Source organism: Archocentrus centrarchus, chromosome 9 (genome assembly GCF_007364275.1).
Source record: "Archocentrus centrarchus isolate MPI-CPG fArcCen1 chromosome 9, fArcCen1, whole genome shotgun sequence".
Lineage (NCBI taxonomy): Eukaryota > Metazoa > Chordata > Actinopteri > Cichliformes > Cichlidae > Archocentrus > Archocentrus centrarchus.
Genome location: NC_044354.1, coordinates 9,637,271 through 9,651,023, shown reverse-complemented (window position 1 = coordinate 9,651,023; position 13,753 = coordinate 9,637,271). Strand labels below are relative to the sequence as shown.

The window sequence follows — 13,753 nt, the reverse complement described above, 5'->3', positions numbered from 1 at the left end:
AAGTCAGCAGCACCCCCCCCGCACTATAAACCGTGTGAGTGGAGCACTGCTTTCCCCTCCTGAGTCGCCTGACGGTTTGCCAGAATCGCTTCGATGCCGTCCGAAAGTCTTTTTCCATAGCCTCACCGAACTCCTCCCACACCCGAGTTTTTGCTTCGGCCACTGCCCGAGCTGCATTCCGCTTGGCCTGCCGATACCTGTCAGCTGCCTCCGGAGTCCCACAGGCTAACCAAGCCCGATAGGAATCTTTCTTCAGCTTGATGGCTCCCTTCACCTCCGGTGACCACCATCTGGTTCGGGGGTTACCACCACGACAGGCACCAACCACCTTGCAGCCACAGCCATTCGGACTCAATGTCCTCAGCCTCCCTCGGAATGCTGTCGAAGTTCTGCCGGAGGTGGGAGTTGAAGATCTCCCGGACTGGGGCTTCTGCCAGGCGTTCCTGGCAGAAGCCCCAGTCCTGTTGATAATCCATTGTCTTTTTTTTTTTTTTTTTTATTAAAATACAATAATCCAAAGTGAACTACAACCCCTACACAGCAATCACATGCACATATAGAATTCATATCTCAGGAAATGTTTGTTTTAGTTTTCTTTGAAGATAGGATACATAACCTGAAAAAAATATATCCAGACTAGACATACTATTGTCTTTTGTTTTTAAATGAAAATATAAATCATATTTTAAGTTTTTAAAAGCCAATAAAATCCATTTCTAGTCTTTGTGATCTAGTAATTTATGATGGAGTATGACAACATTGGGTGGTATCTGTTGCAGCATGGGATAAGCACATAGAAAATTTGGGGTGGGGGAGGTATGCACTATACTGAGTGTCCTTCTAGTTTATCAATGTATTCACTGACAGACTGAGAATAATGACAGCTTTTATATTTGGAGACTTAGCGTCATTAGTATGATTTTTCTGAGACAGATTGTCCAAAATCAAGTCATTTCCATAGCGATTTGTCTCACACACAGCATTTATATGACATGCATATATCCACACAAGTGGGAACACCCTCAGATGCATGATGAAAATGCTTGTAAGAATGACCAGTTGAATTTAGAAATTCCAGGAAGCTGATGACTTCCTCTCTCAGTACACTAAGCAAACCAAACATTCCTGTCTATCTCCTGCCCTTGATTTCTCCCACACTCTCCTCCTTGTCTTGTCCTCAGCCCTAGTCTACCCACCAACCCCACCCCTCGTCTCCTGTTGTTGCTCTTCTGTGCACAATGCCTGGACAAATACTTATATAGATCAAATATTTGACCAACTTGTGGCTCACAGCTTAAGCCCAACTCAAAAAAAAAAAATTAAATAGTCATCTGTGTGAATCTCTGTGCCTTTAGCCGCTCCGTGCATGAGTGTGTATGTGAATCTGGCCCTGTCACGAAGCAGTCCTGTGGAAAAGTGCTAGCCAGCGATGAAGGGTGTATTGATTGGTGGGCCAGGCGCCTGCTGTATCGTCTTGGCAGGAGGGTTATCTTTCAAGGCCTTCCTATTGGCACATTGAGTTAATCTGCTCATCCTGATCAATACTAGCTAACTAAAACTATCATTGCACAGCATCCCATGTCAGGGATTTGTTTGTTTGGCTTTTTATTTGTTTTATGTATGTTTGTGTGTTTTATGGAGGTTGAGGGGATGATTTGTATCTGCGTGACAGGGAAAATGAAACCCAGAGCGTGGCTCTTTTGTACTGGTAGTCAGGGGTGCTTTTTTTGTGCAAGTGTTATATGTTCACTCCATGACTCATGGGCAGTAAAAGTTAGATCACAGCACTGTGAGGTCATATAAACACTATAGTATGTTATTATAAATCCACAGCTTGATTTCTAGCCTGCCTCTGGGAAAGTATGGCAACTTGGCAATGTGTTCACCGTTGAGAGATGGTCTAAATGGTGGCATTTAGTGTTGCTGACAGTGTGCTCTTGCTCTGTTCAAATTCTTTTCTTGCAACTAAAATGTCTTAAGAGTAAGATGAAATTTAAAAACAATGCGCTTCAACAACTCACTCTAGTTTTGCCTTCTAGTCTTTTCATGTACCTGTGCGCAGTACTGCTGATAGTGTGTGTTGAAAATCTCCCTTTGTGTGCTGTAGGTCCGTCTTTTTACCTGTCCAGTATTTCTGTGTGCAATTTTTGCTTCCCTGCTCTGTTTGCCCTCTTGCAGACCTAACATGGAGAAGACTGGTCAGGTCAGTGAGTCTGGCTCCTCCACAGTTAAGCATGCCCTCAACCCTGAAAAACCCTTCATGCAAGTCCACTACCTCAAGGTGAGAGATTAATGTTGCAGTAGGAAGGTAGAAAATGAATGAGGAAAAGAGGGAAAGAATGAAGACAAACAAAGATCAAGAGCAAATCAAAGTATCAGATAAACCTATAACATCTTAATCTATGAGAATTTTGCTGTCTTGTTTTATGCTATAAAAGTTTATCTATCATTGGTTGATTGTATGTCTCACTCTTTGTCCAGGGCTACTTCCTCCTCAGGTTCTTGGCCAGTCAAGTTGGAGAGCAACAGTTTATTGATTTCTTCCAATTATTTGTGAAGAAATACCACGGGCATCTCATTTTGTCTCAGGTGAGGCTGAAATTTAGGGATATTTACTTGATAATCCCGGTAGAGAATCTCAATCTTGCCTTGCTCCTTCAGAGGCTGTTGATAAGATTTTAGTTCATCTGTGAACTCTTATAATTTGACCTGTCTCTCCAACATATTGTTGCTTTCATAAATTATTGGGAGGTTGATGTAAACTTGATTGCCACATTGTTGCAATAGCTTTCTCAAACTGATGATTGTACATCAACTCAGGCACATATGTTTATTCTGGTGGGGCCATGAAGCTGAGTGATCCCACCTGGAACTCTGTACGAGTGTGTGTGTGTGTGTGCGCGCGCGTGCGTGTGTGTGTGTGTGTGGGTGTGCGCGCGCGTGCGTGCGTGCGTGTTGATGTGTTCCACCTGGCTCCTGTTACTTCACTCACAGATTGAATCTTCCCACTAAATAGAAGAAGTAACATAAACACAGTTTGACCTTGTACTCTTGACTCAAGATCAGGTATGCCTTTTTCTTTTCTTTTTGTCTTCCCCCCACATCTCCCTAAACACCTCCATTCCTGCTTGTCTTTTTTTTCTATTTGAACAGGATTTCCTGCAAATGTTACTGATTAGCTTTCCCGACATCGAAAGGTATGTTGTTTGCACTGAGAAATGCCTATAGTATAATTCATTAATAATGTAAGGATGCATTAAAACTACTTTGGTTTGCACTGTAGCAGGAGTAATATAGTTCCTAGTTCCAGACAAATAAAGCAATGTGATATGTTAATAGATTTCATGTGAAATTACTATATGTTGATTTGTCCACTGAATACCTTGGTCGCACTGTGGAAATGTGGCCCACTAAAGCATCCAACACCAATCCTGTTAGGTGAACACTCTCATTTACTCTCATATTAACTGAAGTGTAAAAGGATAACTGCTCCTCCTGCTCTCCTCCTCTCTAATTTTCTCTTGCTCTCTCTACACTCACTTAATCATTCAACTTTCTCTTTCTCCTGATTGCCTCATTAACCTCTTCTTGTGTCTGTCCTGCTGTCCCTCTTTTTCTTCCTTGTCTGTCTTTCACATGCTTTGCTCACACCATCAACCCCTGCTTTTCTTACTCCTCTTTTCTTGAGCACCTATTTGTCTGCTCTCAGTGTTTTCTTTTTGCCTTTTCTGTCATGTGGAGTGTGCTGCTGGACGAGCAGAGATTGATTAAATTAAACAGAGGGAGCTGGGCAGAGTCAATATTTGGATTTGATGCCTCTTTCAGTAAACAGCTCAGTGAAAGAAGGGTTTAAGATTAGAATAGACAGTTGCTGCTCTGGGTCATGTTCTCTGCTTTCTTGGTGTGGGGTTATATATCCTTAAACACAATCAACTAAACACAATAATTAAACATATATGTATGTGTGAGTTCATCTAAAGTGGAATTTGCTTGTGGTAGCTTATATAGATAGACCTCTGTATATGAGGTTCAAAGAAATGTAGATCCAAGTGAAGGAGGACTACACTGCACTGGCCAGCACCACCAAAAGGTCTTCTTTCTGTGAGATGATGGTGCTAACCACCACACCATCTTGTTGCTCACAGAGTGAATGTAAATACAGAGGGCTTAACAATAAGGTGGAAGCCACTTGATACACTTAAGACTAGACTTTTACAGAACACATCTAAAAAAGCCTGCACAGTTCTAGAAGTATTCTTAGGACAGGTGAAACCAAGAGTAGAGTGTACCGGAATGATGGAAAGTATGGAGAAGGAAAGAAATGGCTCATGATCCAAACCATACCACATCATTTGTCAAACATGTTGGAGGCAATGTTATAGCATGGGCATGAATAGCTGCAAGTGGAACTGAGTCACTAGTGTTTATTGATGACCGCTGATAGAAGTAGGGGGATGAATTCTGGAGTGCACAGGGCTATACTCTTTGCTCAGATTCAACCAAATACTGCAAATACGTCACAGTGCCAGTGGAAAATGACCCAAAGCATTCTGCAAAAGCAACCGAAGAGTTTCTCAGTGCAAAGAAATTGGATATTCTTCAATGGATAAGTTAGTTGGGTGGTCTCAACCCAATAGAGCACATTTTTCAGTTACTTTCAGTTCAGTTTTTACAGTTACAGTTGAAGACAAAACTGACTGGCAGGGAGACCCACAAATAAGCAGCAACTGAAGGTGGCCGCCAAGCAGAGCATCTCAAGGGAGGAGAAACAGCATTCAGTGATGTCAGTGGGTTCTAGTCTTCCTACAAAAGATTTTCATCCAAGTATTAAAAACAGTTCATACATTTAAAATTATGCAAGTTTGTCTACTTACTCTGAAAATGGGGGACTGTGTGTAAAAGTGTCTGTAATACCTAAACAGCTAATACAATACTTGAATTAAAGTCTGCGCTGATTGTTTAAAATCCACCGTGGTGGTGTACAGATACAAAATACAAAAAAATGTGCCATTGTTCAAAAATGTATAGACATAACTGTATATTCTTACATGTCACTAAGAGGATGAATAATCAGTGAATTGAAATAAAGTTTACATTTTGGGCGCGACAGAACGGGTAGATACATGTCTCATATGCTCTCGTGAGAGATAAAGCTTATTTCTCACTAGACCTGTTATTAAGAATCATTTGATGAGTCATGTAGTATATTAAGTGTATTAACCTTTTGTTTGCCACACAGGAGAGGTATGCTGGCATAATCCCATGTAATCCAACTTTATAGGTTCTCACTGTTGGTGTGGCAGATGTTTTAGTCTTTAGATATTGTCTGTGATTTCACTCATACCAAGTGCTGAAACGTGCTTATGATGAAATCGCTCATCACATTTTTAATCCCTGGTTTCTAAGCAAATTGATGCTTTATTTGGAGTATTGCTTCTTCTAATACACTTTAAGGTGTACTTTACCATTCTGCACCATTCTGTCCATTCAGAATTGTCAGCAAATACACTATGAACTCTGCTAGTGTGAGAAAGCAAGGAGCTCAGCCTTAACCTTGCAACAAAAAGCCAGTTTAGTCACACGAACAGTGGTGAGGATAAGGTTGTTCATGTGTCAGCTGGTTTTCAAGTTTGTCAGACCGCACATTGTTTTTGTATAGAAAGAATTGTGAGCATGTTAGCTTGCTATCATTAACCTTGAGCTCAAAGCATTGAGACATATACAAGTTGGGACAAGATTAAGGCGACTGAGCCTGATGAGCTGAGCCTAAGATGACCTTAAATGCCCACTACAGGAGGTGAAAGCCATTCTGACACTTGATTATAATAGATTTAGGCAATAGACCTATTTACATACTGTGTAATTTTTCTTAAGATGTGTCATTTCAGGGATTAGTTTGGAAAATGTGGGTGAGCCTGAATTGCATGAGTTTAATACATAAAAAATGGGTATACAAAAATATAACAATTCAGTGCAGTATACAGTAATACTTTCAGAGTAGCCAAGAGTGGAATTTTTCTCTAAGCCCAGGTGGGTAGGATTGATAGTGGGGTGAAGGGCATGCTGTTTAGCTACTCTGTGACTCTGTGTGCACTTTGTGTGTATACTTGATGTATACGTTACAGTTTGCATAAGGCTGAACCCGGAATGTTTGTTTGCATATACATTTGTCTTTGCAAGTCAGCTCGGTCACCGTGTGTGTTCTCTGTATAGGACTTGACTATTTCCACATGCAAACCATCCACTTTGGCTCCCTTTCAGCTACTCACACATACATACACATATTTATTTTTTGCACGTGCATACAGTTCATTGTCTTTCCATTCTTTGCTTTCCCATGTATAGGGAAGTGGATGTGCCCCTTTTTTATGTTTAAGTTCTTGGCCTACTAGTCTTCCATGACCGTAATAGTATTTTCCCAGACCGATGTTTTTATAGAGTGTCTTTGGCAATAACAGCCATTGCTGTAATAATAGGAATAATACTAATGCTTGTGCCATTGTGTTCCAGAAAAGGCCTCACCCTCAGTGCTATTTATGCTGACTGGCTAGATCAACCAGGAATTCCTAAGGTATGAGGAGTCTTTCTGTCTTATTTTTTGATGAGTTTAAAATAATTGAATACCAGTTTGCAAAATAAGCTAGGAAAATTTTTTATACCTTTTGAATTAGATTAAAAACTATATTGGAATTTGTGTTTCAGTAGAATGTTTAAAATCATGCTGGTTATGATTATATAGACACCATTGTACACAATAATCCAGTAATTAAGTGGCACTAATTCTAGACTATTACCCTGTGCTTACAGTGTAACAATGCAGTGTTATTCTCATAGTATCCAGATTACTGGAGGTTTTGTTGTTTTAGCTTTTTGTAGCCATCTAAAGATTCACTTATGCTTTTGTTTGCTTTTTGTTTACTTTTTCTCTCACAGCCTTCTTACTATTCAGCAGTAAGTTTGTGTTTACTTACTATAAACTGTTGAAGGACTGGTTGGTTAAAACCTGGTCTGTGAAGTCCCAGTACAGGTATTTGGAGGATGAAGCTCCAGCAACACTTGTGGTATGAAGTGAATAAGGCCCCAATCTCACAGGCCGAGAGAGCTGACCCTCTGGTACCCATTGGTCACTAGGGAAAAATGTGTATTCTCCAACTAGCTGACAAAAACCTTCTTGCCTTTCTTTTGCTGCTAACAAATTACCGTGGTCACCTTTAGTTTGGCATGGGTGGCATGGATTTGCCTAAAACCACTTGGGGAGTAGCTGGCAAGTGGTTTTAGACAAATCCATGCATACAGCAATGGAGACCTTTCACCTTCAAAGCTGTGAAATTGATTGTTAAAGCCACATTCACACATGCCTAGAGAATGGTCAGTGATTGCCAGAGGCTGTTGGCAGTCAAGGAGGTATTTAGTGCTGCACGGAAAACCTCCTTGTGACTGTCTTGGTTTCTAGCAGTGACAGGCTAGTCTATTTTGCCTAAATGTCACTGGAGCAACTCAAAATGGTACTCAGTAGTTTGTATGGCCTCCACATGCTTGTGTGTATGCCTGACAACATCGGCGCATGCTTCTAATGAGATGATGGATGGTGTCCAGGGGGATCTCATCCCAGATCTGGCCAGTCAGTGGTACACTATATTGCCAAAAGTATTCACTCACCCATCCAAATCATTGAATTCAGATGTTCCAATCACTTCATGTCTGCAGGTGTATGAAACCAAGCACCTAGGCATGCAGACTGCTTCTACAAACACTGGTGAAGTAATGGGTCGCTCTCAGGAGCTCAGTGAATACTAGTGTGGTATCATGATAGGATTCCTCTTGTGCAACAAGTCCAGTCATGAAAGTTCCTCACCAATAAATATTCCACAGTCAACTGTTAGTGGTATTATAACAAAATGGAAGTGACTGAAAATGACAGCAACTCAGCCATAAAGTGGTAGGCCACATAAAATGACAGAGAAGGCTCAGTCGATGGAGAGGTGCATAGTGCACAGAGGTCACCAACTTTCTGCAGAGTCAATCGCTACAGACCTTCAAACTTCATGTGGCCTTCAGATTTGCTCAAGAGCAGTGCATAGAGAGCTTCATGGAATGGTTTTCCATGGCCGAGCAGCTGCATCCAAGCCTTAAGTCATCAAGTGCAATGCAAACTTGAGATGTAAAGCACACTCCCACTGGACTTTAGAGCAGTGGAGACATCTTCTCTGGAGTGACAAATCACGCTTCTCTGTCTGGCAATCTGATGAACGAGTCTTGGTTTGGCGGTTGCCAGGAGAACAGTTCTTGTCTGCATTGTGTCAAGTATAAAATTTGTTGGAGGGGGGATTATGATGTGGGATTGTTTTCTCAGTAGTTGGGCTTGGCCTCTTAGTTCCAGTGAAAGGAACTCTTAATGCATCAGCATACCAAGACATTTTTGGACAATTCCATGCTCCCAACTCTGTGGGAACAGTTTGGGGATGGCCTTTTCCTGTTCCAACATGACTACACATCAGTGCACAAAGCAAGGTCCATAAGGACATGGATGAGTGAGTTTGGTGTGGAAGAACTCAAGGGTGAACCTGCTGTCATCTGTGAAAAGCACAGGGCACCAGTGGTGGACCTGTCAATTCCAGAGTTCTACAGCAAATACCAATCAGGCTCCACGATGCCAGACAGTGAGCACAAGGCCAATTAGAGCTCGTTGGGCCCTCGGGCCACCCTCATGAAGTCTGTTTCTGATTGTTTGGTCAGAGATATTCACACATCGGTGGCCTGCCGGAGATCACTTTGTAGGGCTCTGGCAGTGCTCATCCTGTTCCTCCTTGCACAAAGGAGTAGATACCATACCTGATGATGTTTTAGGGACCTTCTACAGCCCTGTCCAGCTCTCATAGAATAACTGCTTGTCTCCTGGAATCTCCTCCATGCTCTTGAGACTGTGCTTGAATCACAGCAAACCTTCTAGCAATGGCATGCAGTGATGTGCCATCCTAGAGGAGTTGGAATACCCGTGCAACCTCTGCAAGGTCCAGGTATCTCCTCATGCTGCCGGTAGTGACACTGACCCTAGCCAAATGCAAAACTATAGAAAAACAATCAAACAATGAGGAGGGAACAAAATGTCAGTGGCCTCCACCTGTAAAACCATTCCTGTTTTAGGGATTGTCTCATTGTTGTCCCTCTAGTGGACCTGTTGTTAATTTCATTAACACCAAAAACAGCTGAAACTGATTAACAACCCCCTCTGACCAGATCAATATCCCAGAACTTTAATTGACTTGATGCTAAACTGATTAAAAAGTGTTCCTTTAACTTTTTTGAGCAGTATATATTAAAGGCTCAAAGTTACGTATCATAGGATCGTGACTGCTTTGCATGACAGGTAGGTGACTTTGCTGCTACCTGTCTGCTCTTGGTTTAGTCAATTAATGCAAGTTTACTGAACTGAGCGCCTTACTGTGTTTGCGTTTTGGTCCCTTGTTGGAGCATTTTTATCTAAATATGTGGCAAAACCATGGAGTGCTGTGCAATTATTGAACCTGATCATTGACCTGAACCTGATCATGGAGTTTTCGCTTCAGGACTTCACAAACAAAATTTTAATGTCAAGGTGGTTACATCCATCTTTAACCTACACTTACTTGATGGCCAGACTGCTACTGTATTTTGATGAGGTGGGCAGTCTTGCTATATCTGCCCTATAATAGAAAAAGGCCCAGGGTCACAGATGCAAGGATTGCGCACGCAATCACTCTACTCCAAGAGCTTCTTCAATTCTACCATCTCTATGGTTACTGATCTTAATTACCACTGTGTGTATGTGCAATTTTTAGTGTCTGTGCCTGTGCTGCTGACTGGGAGCCTTCACCTTCTAGATTATGTGATGATGTAACTCAAGTCTTTCAGGGACCTCTTAGGGTGGAAAGGACAGTATGCAGGGAGTGCTCTGGTGTTTTTTCACACCCAATTTGGTGACAGCTGATTGTTTTTGCAGAGGCTTTTTTTGTGTTTGATGTGCCAGTCAGAGCACTGGCTAATAAGATCAGCTCGATCGATCGAAACCTTTTACAAACGCAAGTGCTTGTGTATTATGCACACTAGACACAAACAGATTTTTAAAATCTCTCTCATTCTGCCTCTCTTTCTACTCTGCCTCCCATCCTTTGCTCTTGAATGTGCTTGAATTGAAGAAAGGCAGGAAATGATTTGGCCTAATAATAAACAATGACATCCACCAATCCTGTGCTAAGAGATGGAGAATGAGAAAGCCTGTGCTGGCTTATTTTAGACCTCAAGAGTTCCCGTTGGGATGATGATCTTGCTTGGGATATTTTGTTTGAATAAAGGCTACCCTTGACTCACCGGTGTTTTTAGCTTCTTCGCCTATTTAAGCTACAGCCATAAAATATTAATGTCATATTTTTGTGTTAATAAATATCAGCTGTCAGAATAATTTAGGTGCTGCTGATTTACCTAGTACATAGGCACATTAATCCTTTTGGTTCTTCCTGGTAGGAATTGCATTTAGATTTCCTTAGCTTGAGTGTATTTAAAAAAGCAAAGCTAAACTGGGTGATTTGATAAAAATAGTGCCAGTTCCCAGAGCTCAGTCTTTCTCTGTTGTAAAACTTGCTTTTGTACTTTTGGAATACAGCAATTCATCTGTCTTTGCAGCAATAAAACTTAATTAAGACAACATCCTGAAGGTGCTGACCAAATTATTAGTTAGATTTTTAGCCTCATTTGCAGTGCTGTGAAAAAGTATTTGCCCCCTTCGTGATTTCTTAGTTTTTTGCGTATTTGTCACATTTACACTCCCAGGAAATCCATCACTTTCCCAATAATAAACCTTGGACTTCCAAATCAGTTAAAAGTATGATTAACTTCCATAATATATGCCATAATAATGGGGATATGGCTCAATACCACATACTCGAGAAACAAGTGAAGAAGGAACTGAAAATAGCCAGAGTGAATTAAAAGGAGAGGGTCAAGAGTATGTTCAGTCCTACGGGGCTAAGTCTATGATGAGGATGATGACTAAAAGGACTTTGATTGCTTTTAATTCCTTGCCTGCTTTTAAGTTCTAATGATTTTAATTGTTTTTACTGGCGTGTTAATATTTGTGATTTTACTGAGCAACTTGCTGGTTTTAAAAACATGCAGTCAGATGTCACAGTACATGTTGATAGTGGAACTGTTTTTAATCTCTTTCTGAAGACTAAGGAGAGGAAAAGTTCAGGTCCTGATAGCATAGGAGGCTGTATTCTTAAAAACTGTGCCCTGCAGCTGGCAGGCATCTTTTGTGTTCTTTTTAACATGTCTCTCCAGACCGATAGGGTCCTTCAGCTTTGGAAAGCCTCTGTCATTGTTCAGGTTCCCAGAAGCAAGGTCACTCAGTCTCTGAATGACTTCAGGCCTGTTGCCCTTACTTCATTAGCAATGAAGTCATTTGAAAAGATTATTAAGGAAGTCCTTTTATCTAAAGTTAAAGAATATCTGGACCCACTTCAATCTGCTTATAGGTCAGGCAGGGAAGTGGAGGAATCAACACAAACCCTTTGAAATATGATTTTAAGACATCTGGAGGGCACAAAAACCTTTGCAAGTTTACTTTTTATTGATTCCTCATCTGCTTTTAATTGTATTCAACCACATATTGGTTAAGAAATTACGTTTTTACTCTGGCCTCATATGTTGACTGATAGACTTTTTAACTGTATGTTCTCAGCAGGTGAGGGTCAACAGGGTTCTTTCCAACATCCTCTTTTGCTTTACTGGGTCTCCTCAGGGCTGTGCTCTTGCAGCCCTTTTGTTTATTTTGTCTACCAGTGACTGTTGCAGCCAGTATCCACAGCGCCACATTTTAAAATTTGCTGATGACTCTGTTATTCTGGCCCTCCTCAGCAGTGATCATGGGCCAGTGGTCAGGGATGTCACTGACTGGTGTGAGTCGTTCTTTTTAAAGATAAATGTTTATAAACCAAAGGAGATGGTTATATATTTTAGAAGAGACAGTACAGTCACTTTGCCTGTTGTTATTTCTGGTGAAGATGTCGAGGTCGTGAACCAGTACAAATACCTGGGAGCAATCCTTGGATGACTTTTGAAACACACATAGATTCACTTTGTAAAAAGGCTCATCAGAGGATGCATTTCTTAATCGGAAGCTCCATGGTTTTATTGTGGATGTTATAAGAATTTTTGACTCTTGTTTTATTGAGTCTGTACTTACTTTTAACTTCATCTGCTGGTTCAGACTTTTAACATGTAACAACAGGAACAAACTGTTTGGAATTGTAAAGGTGTGCAGAAAAATTGCTGGTATAGCCCTAAGCAACCTCACTGACTTACACAAGGTGAGGCCAGTGAAAAAGGCCAGACTGATCCTGGTGGATTCAGATCACTCACTGCACCATGAGTTTAGATCGCTTCCAGACGCAGATATCGGGTGCCAAGATTTAGGACAAGCAGATTGAGAGACTCACTTGTCCCTGCAGCAATTAGGTTTTTAAATGATTTGTTGTGATTTTATGTATGTTGTCATGTTATACTTGTTTGTTTGTTTTTTTATGTTTTTTTACTATTGGCTGTGGAACAAATTGCCCTTAGGGGATAATAAAGATCTTTGAATTTGAATACATGTTTCAGGTCATCAAACACATTTTAATATTAGCCAAAGGTAACCTGAGTAAATACAAAATGCAGTTTTTAAATGATGATTTCACTTATTAATGGAAAAAAAAATGTATCCACATACCTGGCCCTATGTGAAAAAGAAATTGCCCCCTAAACCTAATAACTGGTTTTGTCATCCTTGCAGCAAGAACTGCAATCAGGCGTTAACAATAAATGATGAGTCTTTCAAATCACTATGGAGAAATTTTGACCCAATCTTTTGAGCATTAATGACCTGTTTAAGGTCATTCCAAAGCATTTCAATCAGATCTGAGTCTGGACTTTGACTAGGCCACTCCAAAACCTTCTTTTCTTTTTTATATTTTTTTTAAACCTGAGGTGGGCTTGCTGGTGTGTTTCAGATCATTGTTGTGCTGCATAACCAAAGTGTGCTTGAGCTTCAGGGCCCAAAGTGATGGCCAGACATTGTCCTTCAGGATTTTCCGGTAGAGAGCAGAATTCATGGTTCCATCAATTACAGCAAGTCGTCCAGGTCCTTAAGCAGCAAAACAGCCCCAGACCATCATACTACCACCACCATGTTTGACTGTTGATATTCTTTTTATGAAATGCTGTGTTAGTTTCCAGATGTAATTGGATGTAAACTTTCCAAAAGTTCAGTTTACATCTCTTCAGTCTAAGGAATATTTTCCCCAAAGTCTTGGGGATAATCAAGATGTTTTTTGGCAAATGTGAGAGCAGCCTTTGTATTCTTTTTGGTCAACAGTGGTTTTCAACTTGGAACAAGCGAGGCAAGTGAGGCTTGCAGTTCTTTATATGTTGTTCTGGGTTCTTTCGTGACCTGCTGGATGAATTGTTGATGCACTTTTGAAGTAATTTTGGTACCAGGCACTCCTGGGAAGGTTCACCACTATTCCAAGATTTCTCCATTTGTGGAAAATGGTTCTCACTGTGGTTTGCTGGAGTCCCAAAGCCCTAGAAATGGTTTTGTGACCCTTACAGATGTCAGTGACTTTGTTTCTCATCTATTCATGATCCGAATGCATTGTTGTACCAAACATATTTGATTTTGTTTGTTAATGTTTGTCTTTTTCTTTTATTTATTTGTTCATTTTGATTATTGTTCACA

The 13,753-nt window shown here is 40.8% G+C and overlaps 1 protein-coding gene across 2 annotated transcripts in view; it reads left to right on the top strand.

Annotated features, from left to right (window-relative positions):
- The window catches only part of aopep (aminopeptidase O (putative)), a 99,742-nt gene that overhangs the window by 41,285 nt on the left and 44,704 nt on the right, over positions 1-13,753 (top strand). For both annotated transcript variants that reach the window (XR_004020382.1, XM_030737591.1), the window contains exons 9-12: positions 2,179-2,281; positions 2,482-2,589; positions 3,154-3,197; positions 6,511-6,571. Coding sequence is in view for 1 of the 2 variants with exons in the window: in XM_030737591.1 (XP_030593451.1) it covers positions 2,179-2,281; positions 2,482-2,589; positions 3,154-3,197; positions 6,511-6,571 (316 nt within the window). In the remaining variant the exon portion in view is untranslated. The remainder of the gene's footprint in view (positions 1-2,178; positions 2,282-2,481; positions 2,590-3,153; positions 3,198-6,510; positions 6,572-13,753) is intronic.